General features: G+C 37.0%; 1 protein-coding gene and 1 long non-coding RNA gene across 3 annotated transcripts in view; one reads left to right on the forward strand and one right to left on the reverse strand.

Moving 5' to 3' along the window:
* The first annotated feature begins 3 nt into the window (after nucleotides 1-3).
* On the forward strand, nucleotides 4-1126 carry LOC106025559 (uncharacterized). Its single transcript, XR_001199159.3, has 2 exons — nucleotides 4-660; nucleotides 752-1126. It is a non-coding gene; the product is annotated as an uncharacterized LOC106025559 (long non-coding RNA).
* The window catches only part of Dennd2c (DENN domain containing 2C), a 118424-nt gene continuing 102205 nt past the window's right edge, over nucleotides 1072-17290 (reverse strand). For both annotated transcript variants that reach the window (XM_005007888.4, XM_063255819.1), the window contains exons 17-19: nucleotides 7503-7739; nucleotides 7176-7262; nucleotides 1072-3632 (exon numbers count right to left, since the gene is read on the reverse strand). In XM_005007888.4, coding sequence (XP_005007945.1) covers nucleotides 3601-3632; nucleotides 7176-7262; nucleotides 7503-7739 — 356 coding nt within the window. In that variant the 3' untranslated portion in view covers nucleotides 1072-3600. The remainder of the gene's footprint in view (nucleotides 3633-7175; nucleotides 7263-7502; nucleotides 7740-17290) is intronic.

Below are 17290 nucleotides of genomic sequence, written 5' to 3' on the forward strand. Positions count from 1 at the left end.
GACGTGACGTCTCGCCCTTACGTCCCAGAGTGCCCTCAAACATCCCAACTTCCTCTCGTTAGCCAATCCTCTCTCCCTTTATTTCCTGTGGCCTGCGGTTTGCAACAAGCAAGTGGAACTGGGATTTTTCGTCTTCTGCGGATTGACACTTGTGAAAGAAACTCGTTACAAGACGTATAGGAAGAGCTGGGCGTTGTGGCCCACGCCTGTAACCCCAGCAATTTGGAGACCGAGGCAGGAGGATTGCCGCGAGTTCGAGCCCAACCTCGACTACAAAGTAAATTCAAAACCAGCCTGAACTACTTAGTGAGATTCCTGTCTCAAAGACAGCAATGAAAAATCAAAACCAACCAAACAAAAAATGTATGTTAGGAAGAGAAAAGCTGACTTCTGCTGGGCATGGTGGCGCATGCCTTTAATTCTAGTAATTGTAGGCTGCGAGAGGAGGATCGTTGGAGTTTGAGGCTAGCCTGGGCTTCACTGTCAGCCACAACTGAGACACTTTAAAAAAAAAAAAAAGCAAAACTGGTTTCCAAACTCCATTTATTCGTTAAGCCAGCCTTTTCCTCCACCAACGCCTCTTTCACGGTGCCGAGTTTTTCTCTTGTATTTTCTTGTGTATCCTTGTCGTCCTCAGCGTCCTAAAAAATTTCCTCCCAGGTAAATTAAAGTTCCATTAGAATGGTCAAGCTTTAAGCGAGACTGGTAACTGTATCTCACTTTTAAAAGCTCATCCGTTTTGTCTTTGCAGAGTCTAGAATACCAACACCAGTGGCTTTGCCTCTTCTTTGCCTGCCACCCATTCAAGCTGCTGCAGTGCACTTTTCTACTGGTCCCCAGACTAAGCAGCCTCCCTTTGACTAAACAGGAAAAGAAAAACAATCGTTGAGATGGATGTCTTGTGTGCAGTCTAGCCTTTGTGCTGAAAGCGTGAAAATGCTGGCCACAGTTACTAAACCTGTTAGGATAGATTCAGATCATCTTTCTAATTTGCCACCAGGTAAATGCACTGCCTATCTATACATTTAAATGGCGTAAAAGATCTTTACATTTTAAATATTTTATTTCAAATTCCCCGAGATTTAATATCTTTATTCATTAAAATATCTGTAAACATTTTATACAATTCTCGAGCAGTTCTTTTACAAACATATCCAGAATTCACAATACTTTACAAAAATCAAAACTCAACCGACATAAAGAAGCAGCTTCAGACTGCATGATGAACATAACGCTGTCATCCCTGAAGCAAAGTCTCCCTGCAGAGGCACAGACAAGACTCCCTACAGTAAACCCTCCTATCCCCATGTTATGAATCCTCAATCTCTAATTTTTCCTTTAAGGTTGGGGTATCAGAGACCAAATGGGGAAATGTTTGATAGATGCCCCCATGGGGGTAAGCTGTTTAATCAACGTTTAAAAAGACACAGGCCCAGTCTAATCCCTGGACCCACATCTGCAGGAACTATATTACACAGCACCAGTTTTACATGGTGTCTGCTTCAGAGTCATTTAAGCATACCTCACTGGTTCATACTGACAACACTATACAAGTCAATAAACTATCATACAATTTATAAGGTTTTGTAAATTTGAATGACTATATTCTATGCCAGTTAAAACCATAAACAAACATTAAACAGCTGACATTTGGTATAACATTTACTGACGAATATTGCATCACTGACAAACTCTTTCCAGTCACTTCTGCTGGTGGGTGTAGTAATGCGTACTTGTCACCCAAGCACTCGGCAGGTGGAGGCACAAGGATTGCTGAAAGTTTGAGGCCAGTTTGGGCTACAACTTGAGTTCAAGGCCAGCCTGAACTACATAGTGAAGCCCTGTCTCAAAAAGACAAAACAAAAACCAATCACTACTGCTGCTATATATATTAAAGATGTAGGTGATTAAGTAGTATATGCTCAGGAAATGTTCATATTCTGAGTCACATTTAATTACAGTAAAAATCCAATAATTTTTAAAGGAATCTTACAGTGGGTCAAGCACAGTGATGGTACATACCTGTAATCCTAGCACTCTCAGACGCTGAAGCAGGAAGATCAAAAGTTGGAGCCTAGGCTGGGCAATTTAGCTAGACTCTGCCTCAAAATAAAAATGCTGGGGATGCAGCTCAGGTTGAAGGCCCTGGGTTCACTCCTTATTACTGTCGAAAAAACAGGTCTCACACTGGGGGTATAATTGAGTGGTGAAGTGTTTGCCTCATCTAGATGCTTATAGTTTAAAGTCCCTTATCTGAACTGAGGTGAGCTCTGGACACTTAAGGAAAAAAAAAAAAAACCTTTAAAATAGCTGATTAGTAATCCCACAGAGTTCATATTTTCAACTCTTAAGACTAAAGAAGTTTTTGTGTTCTTAAGTCTTTGCTTCATGTCTATCTGAATTGTATAACTAAGTTAGTTTCTTTGAATTATAGTGTCTTCGTCAATAAAACATGCAAATATCTCAGAATTGATATAAGGCTTGAATAAAATGATATATATACATACACCATATTGCATGCCAAATAGTGGACACACAAAAAAGCTAGTTTCCATGTCCTTGTAAGGATGGTAGTTTTGAGATAGTCTCATTATGTAATAAAGGCTGGCCTTTAACTCACAATAACTGTCCTGCCCCAGCCTCCCCAGTGCTGGGATTATCAGTGTGCACCATACATGGCTGAAAGAATATTTCTGCATTAGCTATTATATTTAGACTGTAATGTTGACACGTGAGGGACAAGTCACTTAAGTGCCATACATTGTGGAGGAGGAGCTGCAGTATGTCTACTCACTACAAAATCTTTCACATAAGAGATTCCCCTTGACAGGATATTAGACCAAAAAAAGATAAATGATGAATATATTTCAGTTTGTAAGTTCAAAAAACTCATGGTCTTACTGAAATTTTTATTTTATTTTGAGACAAGATCTCACTGTTGTCCAGGCTGAATTCAAAATTCATGATCCAACTGGCTCACCCACCAAGTAGCTGGAACTACAGGTATGGTGCCATAGCGCCTGGCTTTTAGCTCTTGGGTTTAAAGCTGCCATGATATTTCAGTGATGAGAATTGTGTGCGTAAGGCTAGTCACTGCCATTTCAACCATGTCTCTCCAGTACTCCAACACCAGCCTTTTTCTTTTTTTTTTTTTGGTACCAGGGATCAAACTCATCACTTCATGCCAGGCAACCACTTGTACTGCTCAGCTAAATCGCCAGCCCCTTCCAGCCTTTATTCATTAGAATCATCTTTAAGCTTTTTATTTAAAAAAGATATTTAGTAACAACTTTTCCCTTGTAAAGACAACAGCCTTTAAGAACTAAGCATATAGCAGAAAGTAAGCCCAAGAGTCAAACAGAAAAGGTCACTGTAAAAAAAAAAAAAAGGTGTAAGCAGTAGACAGCATAGTTCCAAATTACTTCCAACAATTTTCCAGTGATTGTGCAGCAGCAACAGAAAGTCTTCCTTTTTGAACTCGACCTGCTCCTTAACCTTTTAAAATTTCAAGGGTTTTTTACAATTCTTCAAAGGTATCCTGACCCTTGGACAAACAGTTTCTTTGGCACTTTTCATTCTATTTAAGATGGAGACAAAGATTCATTTCTTCTGCAGAAATTTCATTTTACTTCCTAAAAGGAGAAAGAGGTAGAGTGAACACTCCCATTTATTTTTGTTAACAGTGTTTTATTTAAGATAATGGATTAACAGGCTACTCGTTCAGGATAACCCAAGGTTCAGCAACTATCTCAAAGGCTCATGTGTTAGAGATCCGGTCTCCAGCCTGGTACTACTGGGAAGTTTGGAATCTTTAAGAGGTGGAGTCTTCTGGAATTCTCGCTATGTGGCTGAGGTGTGCCCTTGCCAAGAATGCTGGGACCCTAGCACTTTCCTGTCTCTCTTTGCTTCTGAGCCACCACACAGTGAGTGGCTTCCTCCACCACATTGTCCTGTCATGAGGTACTGCCTTGCTAGAGGCTCAAATGAAATGAAGGCTAAATTACCATGCAATAAAATCTCTAAAATTATGAGCCAAAAGAAAATTTTCTTCTTTTTCTTTTCTTTTCTGATGCTACTGGGGGTTAGGCACAGGGCCTTTGCACTAAACTATATCCCCAGCCTGTTTTTATTTTGAGACACAGTCCCAGTAATTTTCCTAGACTGGGCTCTAACTTACAAAACTCTTGCCTCAGCCTCTGAGGGTACTGAGATTACAGGTATGTGCCACCATTCCCAGCTTTTTCTCTTTTTGATTATTTTAGGTATTTTCTTACAATAATGAAAAGCTGACTATCAAACTATCAACTAATGAGATTGTGGCCCTTCCAGGGGGAGAATCACCAGTGTCTCCTGAGATCCACACCATGTTGGAACTAAGGACACTGGGAAGCCAAGCAAGCACCTCCCCTCTCTGGTAAGTGGCTGCAGTGTGGCAGACAGCAGCCCTTCCAGGGGAGAACCACCAGTGTCTCCTGAGATCCATACCATGTTGGAACTTATGAAGCTGGGAAACCAAGCAACCAGCCTGCCTCCCTGCTAAGCAATAGTGAACCTACTGGTGCACGGCCTAGAGTCAAACATCCCATTCCCCTACCCATCTTCTTTTGTCCCCCCATTAGCCAATGGGAACCAGAAATCTGAGCATCTCCTGGAAGACTGACCATAGCAAATAAGGGGGATTTCCTTCTACCATCTCTTTGAAGGCAAATATTTTTATTACTGTTTTGCTCTTTTCTGATTAATGGTACTGCCCTATTCAATATTCTGTTTTGATAAGTTCTATAATATTCTGTATTTCATTTTATTTTGATATACATGATTGAAAGAACAACTATTATAAAGATAACAAAATATACTGTGATAACTATTACTGTTATCCTGGTAACCTGCTGTGAAGTTCCGTATCAATTTCACTGTACAATCTTAGTTGGCTTTATTCTGTCTTGATCTGTTGTATTTTACTATTTTCAAAATGAAATTAAAAAAATAAAATAAAAAAGATAGATGCATATAAAAAACTATCAACTACTGTGTTCAGTCAATAAAAAATCCAAGTGTCTTAATTGCAGAGGCAGAAAAAAAGGCAGACATAATCTAATTCAGAGGTTTTCAACCTTAACTATAGTTTAAACTTACCTGATTTACATTCCAGGGATTTTCTAAAGTACAAAGGAATTTTTTTCTCTTTTTGGATGGCAATAAAATTTATTTGAAAAAAAGTAAAGAGTAGAAAAAAGTAAAAGTGAAAAGGATAATATGGCTATGTAGAGCAAACTTGGGCTGAGTAAGAGGCAAAAGCAAAATAAAAAAACACTCTGGAGGACAACGGGTGGACTATTGTGATGGTTTATGCCTAGATATCCACCCTTAGCCTTATGCAGTTTTAGGGCTTTTGCAGAGGTGGCTGAGTCTGCAGTATGTAATTAGTTCATGGTATCATGCTGGGATTAAGGGCACGTGATTTTTTTTAAAATTTTATTTTGAATGTATGCAACAGAACAAGACAGAATAACGCCAACTAAGATCGTACAGTGAAACTGGTACAGAACTTCACAGCAGGTTACCGGGATAACAGTAATAGGTATCACAGTATATTTTGTTATCTTTATAATAGTTGTTCTTTCAATCATGTATATCAAAATAAAATGAAATACAGAATATTATAGAACTTATCAAAACAGAATATTGAATAGGGCAGTACCATTAATCAGAAAAGAGCAAAATAGTAATAAAAATATTTGCCTTCAAAGAGATGGTAGAAGGAAGTCCCCCTTATTTGCTATGGTCAGCCTCCCAGGAGACGCTCAGATTTCTGGTTTCCATTTGATAATGGGGGGACAGAAGAAGGAGGGTAGGGCAAGTGGGATACCTGACTCTAGGCCGTGCATCAGTAGGTTCACTATCGCTTAGCAGGGAGGCAGGTTTGGTTTCACAGCATCCTAAGTTCCAACATGGTGTGGATCTCAGGAGCTGCTGCTGGTTCTCCCTCTGGAAGGGCTGCAGTCTGCCAGACCACCACCGCTTACCAGGGAGGGGAGGTGCTTGCTTGGCTTCCCAGTGTCCTAAGTTCCAACACGGCGCGGATCTCAGGAGCTGCTGCTGGTTCTCCCCCTGGAAGGGCCACAGTCTGCCACACTGAAGGGCACGTGATTGCTGGAACAGTTCACTGATTAGATTGGTACTGCCCTAATCCCAGTAGACTGCGTACAATATAAAGGTCAGAAAGGGGCTTGTCTACCCCTTCCCTTACTTGCTTTTGTTGTCTTCTGCCACAATAAATTATTTTTTCCCCTGGGATGCCTCTCTCCCAAGCCACCTTGCCTTAGCGCCAGCCAATTATGGATTAAAACCTCTACAAACTGTGAGCTAAATAAACTTTTCCCCTTTTACTCTGAGGATTGGGTATTTGGTCTCAGAAATGAAAGAAAAGTAACTAAGACAGCTATTGTGAGGAAAGCCACTACAGCCAGTCATGGAAAAATTTTTTAAGCTCCCAGTAGATTATTATTAGAGCTAAGAACCACTGATCTAATCTAGACCTATGGTATAAAGGATGAAGTAACAGCCAAAAGCATAATTTGCCCATGGCTTCTCAGTTAATTAAAGACAGGGCTTAATTAGAGGCATATATTTTAAAGCCTACTATAACAGAATATATACATGTTCTTTGATACTTTGTACCACTGTTCTCCTCTATCATACTGAACAACCGTAACTAAAAGAGAACTGAAAAATTAAAGACTTGCAAGATATCTTCTTTTGTCTCAAAGGCCCTAAAATCAGCTCTTTTTAATCTAGAGTTCATAGGCTTGGGGGGATATCTACAAACATCATATAAAATTCGTGTGTCATAAGCATATTTTTCTGGGAAGAGGGTTTTTATGAGGCTCTTCAAGAGCTATAACTTAAAAAACGATTAATAATCATGACATGGAAATATACCATAGAGGGATAGTTCAGAGATCCTGAGAGAAGTGCTCTAAACATGCTGATGGGGAATCCTAATTTCTGAGAGACTTTTTCTTCTAAAACATGATGGAACTAGGGCCTTAATTGCTGGTCAGCCTACTTGAAGTTACAGTACTATCTGATTAAAAAACCTTTTGAGATGAAGCTTGTTTACTGAGAAGCTTTTTTCAGTCACATTTAACTAATAGGAGAATAAAGCAACTCACCAAGACTCCGCAAAATTCTGTTCATCCCACTAGGCTCAGACTCAGGAATTGTTTCCAAATACTGGAGAGCCCGAACTTCAAACAAACCTAGGAAGAAAACTCATGTTGGTGAAACTTACACATGTACACTGGAACTTAATTAAATAAAATTCTGTTCTCATTACCAGTTATTTCTATAGCTAAAATGTTACTGCAAAATAAATAATTACCACAATAAACAATTTAGATTTTGAGCCCCTGAAGATTTACAAATACTTTAATTGTCTATATTACATTCAAACCTTTCTAGCACTCATCAAATAAAGGAAGACTATCATAGGAACTGACCTTTAACCCCACTTTTGCGAAGCTCTCGGTCTTGGATGAATCCTGCAAACATTTGAGTCTCCATAAAGAGATCCAGGAAGTGGCGTACACGTCGGGAAGTGTGGGATTTACGAAATGGCTCCCTTTGGAATACACGCTCCCCACGTTCAGTGACAGTCATGTTCAAAGAATAATGTCCCACCAGCTCCACAAAAAACCTCACAAATGCTTCAGACACCAGGGAATTGAGGGTAACATCTGTTGCAAAATGAAAGAAATAAATAGAAGAGAAAAATCCTTTAGGTTTTGCTTATCTGGAAATGCTGGCTCTGGTTACAGAAGTCAGACCCACGAAGACAACAGATTATAAAAGACTGAAAAATAAATCCAAAAATGCTCATTTTCAGTTTTTCTACATGAATCTGACCTGCAAAAGGAAAACAGCTTAGAATCCTGGTCTTCATTTTTTTCCCCACACATACTCTCATTCAATTTTAAAGGCCAGCTTAGACATCTGTGATTTCATTGTATCTGGTCTTTCCAAGGCCACTAGTGAGAACCTACCAAATTTATCTGCTTTTCTGTTTTTTACCCTTTTTTACTCCATACTGCATTTGTGCTCAACATCTCATTTTCTTCATCTTCATCCACTTTATGTTCTTCTGATTTCATCCTACTTTCACTTATGACCAAGCATTTGTTTATATATCTTCTTGACCATGGTTTTTAGACTGTCTGTCTTCAATATTTTTTTCCTTAAAAGTTAACTGACCCCGAGATAGAGCAGTTATGTTGGTAATGACCAATCTTACGTGACCAGCTCTGGTATTTTGCCTTCTAATTTTCAGGCTGTCTATAACTAATCATGATTTGGCCATTCCATTTGCACAAGAATTCTATTTGTCTAAAACTCAAACATCAAGATTTTTTTGGACCATGATGAATCAAATGAAACACATCTTTTAAAAAAACCACATCTAAAATCAAACTCACTTTGTCAGTTGTCCCAATAAAGTCCTTTACAGAAAAAATTTAAATCCATTCTATTTCCCTACTGTTAAAAGTTTCTGGAGTGTACTCTAAAGGCTCATATGTTAAAAAGTTGGTCCCTAACACAGCAATGTTCAAAAGTCTGGCTTTTGGAAGGAGACAAAATCACAAAGGCTCTAACTGTATCCATGTATTAATCCATTATTCACAATGTGATGGCATTGCTGGGAAGTGATGGAAATTTAGAAATGGGACTAGAATGGGACTAGAAATAGAGTAAGTAATGGTGGCATGTCCTTGGGGACTATATCTGATCCCTGCTCCTTTCTCTCTGCCTTTTCTTTGTCTCTCTCTCCCCGATTCCTTCCAGGGCACTGTGAGAGGTAAGCTTTGCTTCATTACAGCCTTCTGCCACAGGCTAAGAAATAATGGAGCACGCAAACCATGGACAAACCTCTGAAACCATAAGCCAAAATAAACCTTTCTTCCTGTAGTTTATCTCAGGTATTTTGCAACAGTAATTGAAAGAAAGCTAACACACCCACAAAATAAATTTCCCTAGTAATTTTCCACCCTACATTACATCATTATTATTCCATAAAATAAGAATTTACTGAGTACCTAAGACAGATCAGGCACTGCATTTAGTGAGTTTATAAATACAATTAATAAGCATAGATATCAGCATTCCTCTTTCAAAGGTAAGGAAACAGGCTTCAAATGGTTGAAGGAATTTCTTAGGGTCATCGTATCTAGTGAATAGAGATGCTGAACTTCCAAGTCAGGTGACTGTTAACACATGACTATATACGATATACTATAGTATTTTGCTTTCCACATCCCCAGCCAAAATTTCAATTTCAGATTCAATTCAAGGCTCTTCTGTATTCTTCCACATTCAAATAGTACCTTTCCCCTTCAGCATGTCTCTGGCTCTTTTCCATGGTTTCTAACCTGGGCTGGGAATTAGTGACCTAAGTTTAGTCAGGTTCTACCATGACACAGGTATATAATACGGGATCCCTTACATTATCTCTCTTGAACCATCCATATCTGTGCTGTGTGTGGGGTCAGATTTCTAAGGTCTCTTACTGATTACAGTTTGATTTGAATCTAGGTTTCTGTTACATATAACAGGCTTATCATCAACTCCTTCTGTAGCTGACAGTGCACAACCCATCACTGAATTTATTATCTTCAACATTTTCCCAACCCTTCCAATTGCAGTGGCAGTTTCTTAGCAGAGTTGTGTCCATTTCCTTCTAAATTGCTTTTCTTTTGAAAATGGTCACCAAGTATGGTGGCCCATGCCTATAATCCCAGCACTCAGGAAGCTGACGTAGGAGGATCATTGCAAGTCTGAGTCCAGCCTGAGTTACAAAGTCAGTCTGAGGTCAGCTTGAACTACATAGTGAAAACCTATTTCAAAAGGACAAAATAAAACCATCACGAATTTCTTTACCATTGTTATTTTAATGTATGTACTTTATATAGTCTTTTACCTGTATGGATATTTGGGTGAAATGAACACAAAGCTTAGAAACATCACTAATCTCTGAAGCTCCCTGTTACTCTCCTACCCTCCAACAGGGGGTGATCTTTATTTGGAGTTTCCCATTTGATGTTTTCCTGCTTGAGAGCTGAGTTTCACTACATATGTATCCAACCCTAAAACACAGTATTAAGTCTATGTCTTTGAACATTACATAAAACTTCATATTCAACTTATTGTTTCATTCAGTGTTTTTAATATTCATTTTAATGTTATAGTTTCCTACTGGTGGACATTTAGATTGTTAATAACTTTTGCTATCACAAAAATGCTACTGTGAAAATTCTTGTACTTGTTTCCTAATGATAATATGCAACAGATTCTCTAGGATATATATTTAAATACTGAGTTTCTAGGTTGTAAAATATGTATACCTTTAACTTTAGTAGGTAATGCCAACTTAGTTTTTTAAAAGTGACTGAACTGATTTATATATCCTCATCAGGATTTGAGATTAACAAACTTAAATTTTTGCCAATATGATAGGTATAAAAATTTTATAGCATTTTAAGAGATTTTCATGATTTTAATGAGGCTTTATATCTTTTCATATGTTGCACACCTTTCATTTGTCCTGGAGCCTAGGGCCTTGTGCACAAAGTATGTGGTCTTCCAAAGAGCTACAACCCCAGTCCCAGGTTTTTCCTTCTATGCTTGTTTGTTGGTATCTTCCTCTCACTTTTCTATATGATTACCTTTTTACTGACTTACAGTTTTTTATTAAGAAAGAAAGATTTAATTTACGTCATGATTTGTAGTTGTAAAAACCAAATTCTAGCCAGAAATGGCGGTGCACACCTATAATCCCAATACTCAGGAGGTTATGGCAAGATCAGTAGAAGTTCAAGGGCAGCCCGAGTTACACAGTGAGCTCAAGGTCACCTACTTCATATTTGTTTTATCTTGTTCATGGTGTCCCTTGATAAAAAGAAATTTTAAAGATTTAACATAGTTTTAGAAGGCTGAGACAGAAGGATTTTGAGTTCAGGGCTAGCCTAGCCCACATATGAGTTTAAGGCTAGCTTAAGCTATATAATGAGATTCTATCTCACAAAAACAAAACAAGATTTAACATAGTCAACTTAACCAATCTTTTCCTTTACAGTCTGTGCTCTTGTGCTGTATTTTTAAGCACTGTCACAGTTTTAAGTTTTAAATATTATTCTATTTTTTAAAATATTTTAAAGCTTTTATTTTAACAGTTAAGTCATTAGAATTAATTTTGGGTAGTGTGGTATCTAGACCTATATTAACTTCTTTTCAAATGGAAGACCTACTGCCCTTTGTCATTTACTGCACACACCGCCCTTTCTCCAAGGATATGCACTGCACAGACACGTGTCAAGTTCTCTTCCACTTGTGCACTTCCCACTCTCTCCACTGCTCCATTTATTTTTGCACCAAAGCTGAATTGTCTTAATTACTATGACCTTGTAATAAATCTTTATGTAGAGTAGTATGAACACTTCAGTTTATTTTTTTTTCAAGGATGTTTTAACTATCCTTGGCTAAAAATGGTTGTATTTCTACTTAAAATTTATAATCAGCTGAATGCTTTTCCAACTGTCTCCAGATTGGTTTGGTTTGGTTTTATTTTATTTTGTTTCTTGGAGATAGGATGTTTTGTTATAGTTCCGCTTACTATGTAGCCTAGGATGGCCTCAAACTCAAGCTAATCCTCCTTCCTCGGCCTCTCAGGTACTGGGATTGCAGGTCTGCACCACGATGCTTACCCTCCAATTCTGCCTTGACTCCTTTTCCATCTCATGTTCTCACCATTCCACCAAATCTGCTATTATCAGGGTCTCCCAAACCCAAACCCCTTTATATCATGGAATACTTTCTGAATTCATCTTCTGTGATTTTGCATATTGTTTTTTTAAATTTATTTTTAATGTCTCTTCCCCGTACTCCTGTTTTTCTCTAGCTTCTTTTTAAGTCTCCTTTGGTACATCTTCCTCTTTTTCCCAATTTCCAAATGTTGGAAATCTAACCATATTATTCCCAACAATCCCAGAGCCTAATCCTTAAATCTTCGTTTTTTAATTTTTTTATTTACAAAAAAAGATTAAAATAAAAGAGGACATAACAACACAGGTCAAAACAAAACAATTTAAGCAACATAGTGTTTCACCACAAGACAACATGACATTAACAGTAGCTACTATAGTGTCTCTTCCCTTGAAATATTTGAGTATACCTTCATATACTATAGTATCAAACATAAAAAGACAGTGTAAAACCATTCAAGAGAATGAAAGTATTATAGGGTATTCAGAACCAACTAACAAAAAACTAACAATGGTTACTATATTATCTCCTTGTCCATAAAAAATTTTGTTTATACTATCACATGTAATAAAATCCAATAAGATACAACATGATAAAACCAATGGAGACAAGAACAAAAGCTTGGTGGGACTTCAAAACAAGATGATATTAAATCAGCACTAGCTATTATGATATCTTGTTTTTGTCAAAATAGTTGTTAATACCATCACAGACAATAAAATCGGACAACCCAGAATCAAACAAACCATTCCAACTAATGAATGAAAACATTGTAAGGCTTCAAAGTGATATAATGGGGAATCATGATTACCACATACTTTTATGTATTTTACCCATTTCTTACACTAGGGAAATTATTCGATACTTATACATGTGCGTTTGATTTATTTGGCTTATGCGTATGGTCTCAAGCTGCGTCCATTTATTTATAAATATTTCAATGTGATCATTCTTTATAGCTGAGTAGTATTCCATTGTATAAAAATACCACAACTTTTTTATTCATTCCTCAGCTGTTGGAAACAGGTTGCTTCCAAGTTCTGGATATTACAAATTGTGCTGTTATAACCATGGGTACACATACATCACCGTGGTATGATGTTTTCAGTTCTTCTGGGAACATGCCTAGAAGTGGAATTCAGCTGAAACAAATGTGACTTCAAATCCTAGCTTTTTGAGAAATCTCCAGACTAACTTCCACAATGTTGTAGCAGTTTACACTCCCACCAACAGTGCAAGAGAGTTCCTTTTTCCCCACAGCTTCTCCAGCATTTGTTGTTGGTATTTTTCTTGATCCTGGTCATTCTTTCTGGAGTATGATGGAATTTCAGTGTGGTTTTAATTTGCATTTCTCTAATGAGTAATGATAATGAACATTTATTCATGTATTTATCTGCCATTTGTATTTCTTCATCTGAGAACTGTGTATTCATCTCAGATGCCCATTTTTGGATTGGATCTTTGAATTTTGGGGTCTTATTTTAATTCTTTATATGTTTTAGACAGAAGTCCTTTGTCTGAGGGACAGTTCACTAAGATTTTTTCCCAGTTTTGGGGTTTTCTTTTCACTATGCTGGAGATTTCTTTTGATGTGCAGAAACTTTTTAATAAGATGTGATCCCAGTTATTGATTCTGGGAAGTATTTCCCGTGCGGTTTTATTCCTGTTCATGAATTCTCTACCTATCCATGTGTCTTAAAGGTTTTTACCCAATGTGTCTTCCTAGATTTAGTGTTTCTGTTTTAATATTCAGATCTTTGATCCACTTAGATTTTAATGTAGTACATGGTGATAGGCATGGGTCTAGTTTTAGTTTTCAGCATATGGAGAACCAGTTTTTCCAACACCATTTATTAAAGAAACTGTCATGCTTCCAGTGAACATGTTTGGCCCCTTTATCAAAGATAAGGTGGTTAAGTATGTTTGTAGTTCTGGTCGTATCCTCTAATCTATTTCATTGAGATTCAGATCTGTTTTCATTCCAGTACCATGTTGATTTTAGTACAGTTGCTTTATAGTATAACTTCAAGTCAGGGATTGTGATGCCTGCTGCCTTGCCTTTGCTGCTTAGAACTGTCTTTGCTATTCCAAGTCTCTTTTGTTTCCAGATAATTTGCAGGAGTGATTTCTCTAGATCTATGAGATATGCTGATGGTATTTTTATTGAGATTGCATTGAATCTGTTTAAAAGTTTTGGGAGAATGGCCATTTTCACAATATTTATTCTTCCTATCCATGAGCAAGGGATGTCTTTCCATTTTCTGAGATCCTCTTCAATTTCTTTTTTCAGTGTATTATAATTTCCCCTCTATAGATCTTTCACTTCTTTTGTGAGAATAATTCCTAAATATTTCATTTTTTTGGATGCCAGTGTGAAGGGGGTGGCTTCTCTTATTTCTCTCTCTGTGATTTTGTTGTTAGTATATAGGAATGCTATTGAGTTATGAGTACTGATTTTGTATCCAGCTATATTGCTAAATTTATTTACTGTTTCTAGGAGTCTTTCAATGGAGCTTCAAGGGTCTTGTATCATGTCATCTGCAAATAAGGATAATTTAACTTCTTCTTTTCCTATCTTTACCCCTTTTATTTCTCTCTCTTGTCTAATTGCTCTGGCTAGTATTTCCAGTACTATATTAAATAGGAGCAGTGATAAGAGACATCCTTGTCTTGTATCTGATTTTAAAGTAAAGGCCTTCAGTTTTTGTCCATTTAGTATGATACTGACTGTTGGTTTGTCATAGATGGCCTTTATTATATTGAGGGAAAGACCATCTATTCTAATTTTCTGTAAGGTTCTTATCATGAATGAATGTTGGACCTTACCAAAAGTTTCTTCTGTATCTATAGAAATGATCATGTGATTCTTACTTTTGGCTTTTCTGATATGGTAGATTACATTTATTGATTTACATATGTTGAACCATCCCTGCATGCTTGGGATGAATCCCAGTTGCTTGTGGTGTATAATGTTCTTGATGATTTGCTGCATCCTGTTTGCCAATATTTTATTGAGGATTTTTGCATCTGTGTTCATTAGGGAGATTGGCCTGTAGTTCTCTTTTTTAGTTGGGTCTTTCTCAATTTTATTTTTAATCATTTTTATCGGTACCAGGGATCAAACTCACGATCGCCTGCTTGCAAGACAGGTGCTTATGCCGCTGAGCTAAATCCCCAGCCCCTAGTTGGTCTTTCTCAGAGTCTACTACTAGAGCAATATTTGCTTCCAGGAATGACTTAGGAAGTATTATTTCCCTTTCGATTTCATTGAAGAGTTTGAGGAGTGTCGGCATTAGGTCTTCTTTGTATTTCTTGTAGAATTCTGCAGTGAATCCATTTGGGCCTGGGCTCTTCTTTGTAGGTAAGGACTTAAGTTACATTTTCAATTTCATTAATAGAAGTTGGGTTATTCAGCAATTTTACATCTTCTTGACCTAGCTTTGGTACTTCATGTATTTCTAGGAATCTGTCTATTTCTTCTGTGTAATCAAACCTCTGAGAGTAGAGGTTTTCAAAATAGGTGTTGATGATCTTCTGTTTTCCTATAGGGTCTGTAGTGATTTCGCCTTTTTCATTCCTTATTGCATGAATTTGAGCTTTTTCTTCCCCTTTCTAAATAAGGTTGGCTAGGTACTTATAAATTTTATTTATTCTTTCAAAGAACCAACTCTTTGATTCATTGATTCTTTGAATTGTTTTCTTAGTCTCTATTGCATTAATTTCTGCCCTGATTTTTATAATTTCCTGCCTTCTTTTGGCTTTGGGCTTGACTTGCTCTTCTTTTTCTAAATGTCTGAGGTGTAGCATCAGGTTATTTATTTGTATTTGTTCTGTTTTCCTGATGTTGGAACTCTGAGGACAGCTTTCATTGCATCCCACAGATTCCATTAAGTTGTATTTGTATTTTCATTTGCTTGTAGGTATTGTTTAATTTCTTCTTTAATTTCCCCTGTGACCCACTGATTGCATAAGAGTGTGTTATTCAGTTTCCATGTGTTTTGGGGATTTCTGCAGTTTCTTTTATCATTAATTTCTAATTTTATGGTGCTATGATCCAATAACATACCTGGGGTAATTTCAACTCTTTTGCATTTATTTAAATATATTCTGTGGGCTAGTATACGGTCTATTTTAGAGAATGTCCCATGTACTGCTGAGAAGAATGTGTATTCTGATGTTGTTGGATAGAACACTCTGTATGTCTATCAAGGGCGTTTGTTCACAGGTGTGATTCAGTTCTTTTATTTCTTTGCTGATTTTCTGTCTGGTTGATCTGTCCCTTGGTGTCAATGGTGTGTTAAGGTCTCCTGTTATTTTTGTGTTACTGCTAATTTGGTTTTTCATTTCTATTTATACTTGCTTTATATAACTGGGTGCTCTGGAATTTGGTGTATATATATTTAAGATTGTTATCTTTTCTTCTTGAAGTTTTCCCCTAACCGGTATGTAATGACCTTTATCTCTTCTGATCATTCTTGGTTTGAAGTTCACATTGTCTGCAAACTGAATAGCTACTCCTGCTTTTTGGGGGGTTTCTGTTGCATGAAATATTGTTTTCCATCCTTTGATTTTCAGTCTGTGAGTGTCCTTTTGGGTTAGATGGGTTTCTCATAGCATATGGTTGGATGTTGTTTCTTGATCCTTTCTGCCAGTTTGTTTCTTTTAATTGGTGCATTGAGACCATTTACATTAATGATTATAATGTTATATATTGGTTTATTGTTGACATGTTGTCTTTATGCTCTGGTTTATTGTTGACATGTCTCTTTCTGTTCTGTTTAATTGTCTGTTTTGCTTAGTGGTTTTTTCCTAAGTGTATGTAAACTGTCTTTCAGTATTCTTTGCAGGGTTGGCTTGGTGATCATGAAGTTCTTCAGCTGTTCTTTGTCAAGGAAGTATCTTATTTCTCTATCCATTTTGAAGGACAGTTTTTCAGGGTACATCAGTCTAGGCTGGAAATCATTTTCCTTTGGGATCTGAAATACTTTACTCCATTCTCTTATTGACTTTTTGGGAAATTTTCAGGTATTACTTCTCTAAATATCCTCTTGGCATCCTTTATGTTGTCCCCTTCTTTTTCATTTAGCCCTATCAATCGTATGTTGTTTTTCTTTGCCTCATCTTGCAGCTGTTGAATTGTTATTTCCTGATTCCTTGTTATTTTTCAAAAATCTTTCCTTTCCTGTTCACTAGCTGCAATCTTGTCTTCAAGGTCTCAAATTCTATCTCCACTTTTGTTGAAGTGATTTTTTACAACTTTCAATGGAATTTTTTATTTCCTGTGTATCTCTTTGCATCTGCTTCATGTATTCTGTTTGTTTCTTATATTGTTCATCTAGGGATTCTTTTTGTTTAGTTCTTTCAATTTTTAAACTGTGTCTTCTTTAGATATGCTTAGCATCTCTTTCATTTCTTTTTTTACCTGGGAGATTATTTCTAGTTTGAATTTCTTTAAAGCTTCCCGGAGTTGCTTCTT

The sequence above is a fragment of the Cavia porcellus genome, unplaced genomic scaffold (assembly GCF_034190915.1).
Source record: "Cavia porcellus strain 051 isolate PalLab524CR breed Dunkin Hartley unplaced genomic scaffold, mCavPor4.1 scaffold_1, whole genome shotgun sequence".
Taxonomy (NCBI): Eukaryota; Metazoa; Chordata; class Mammalia; order Rodentia; family Caviidae; genus Cavia; species Cavia porcellus.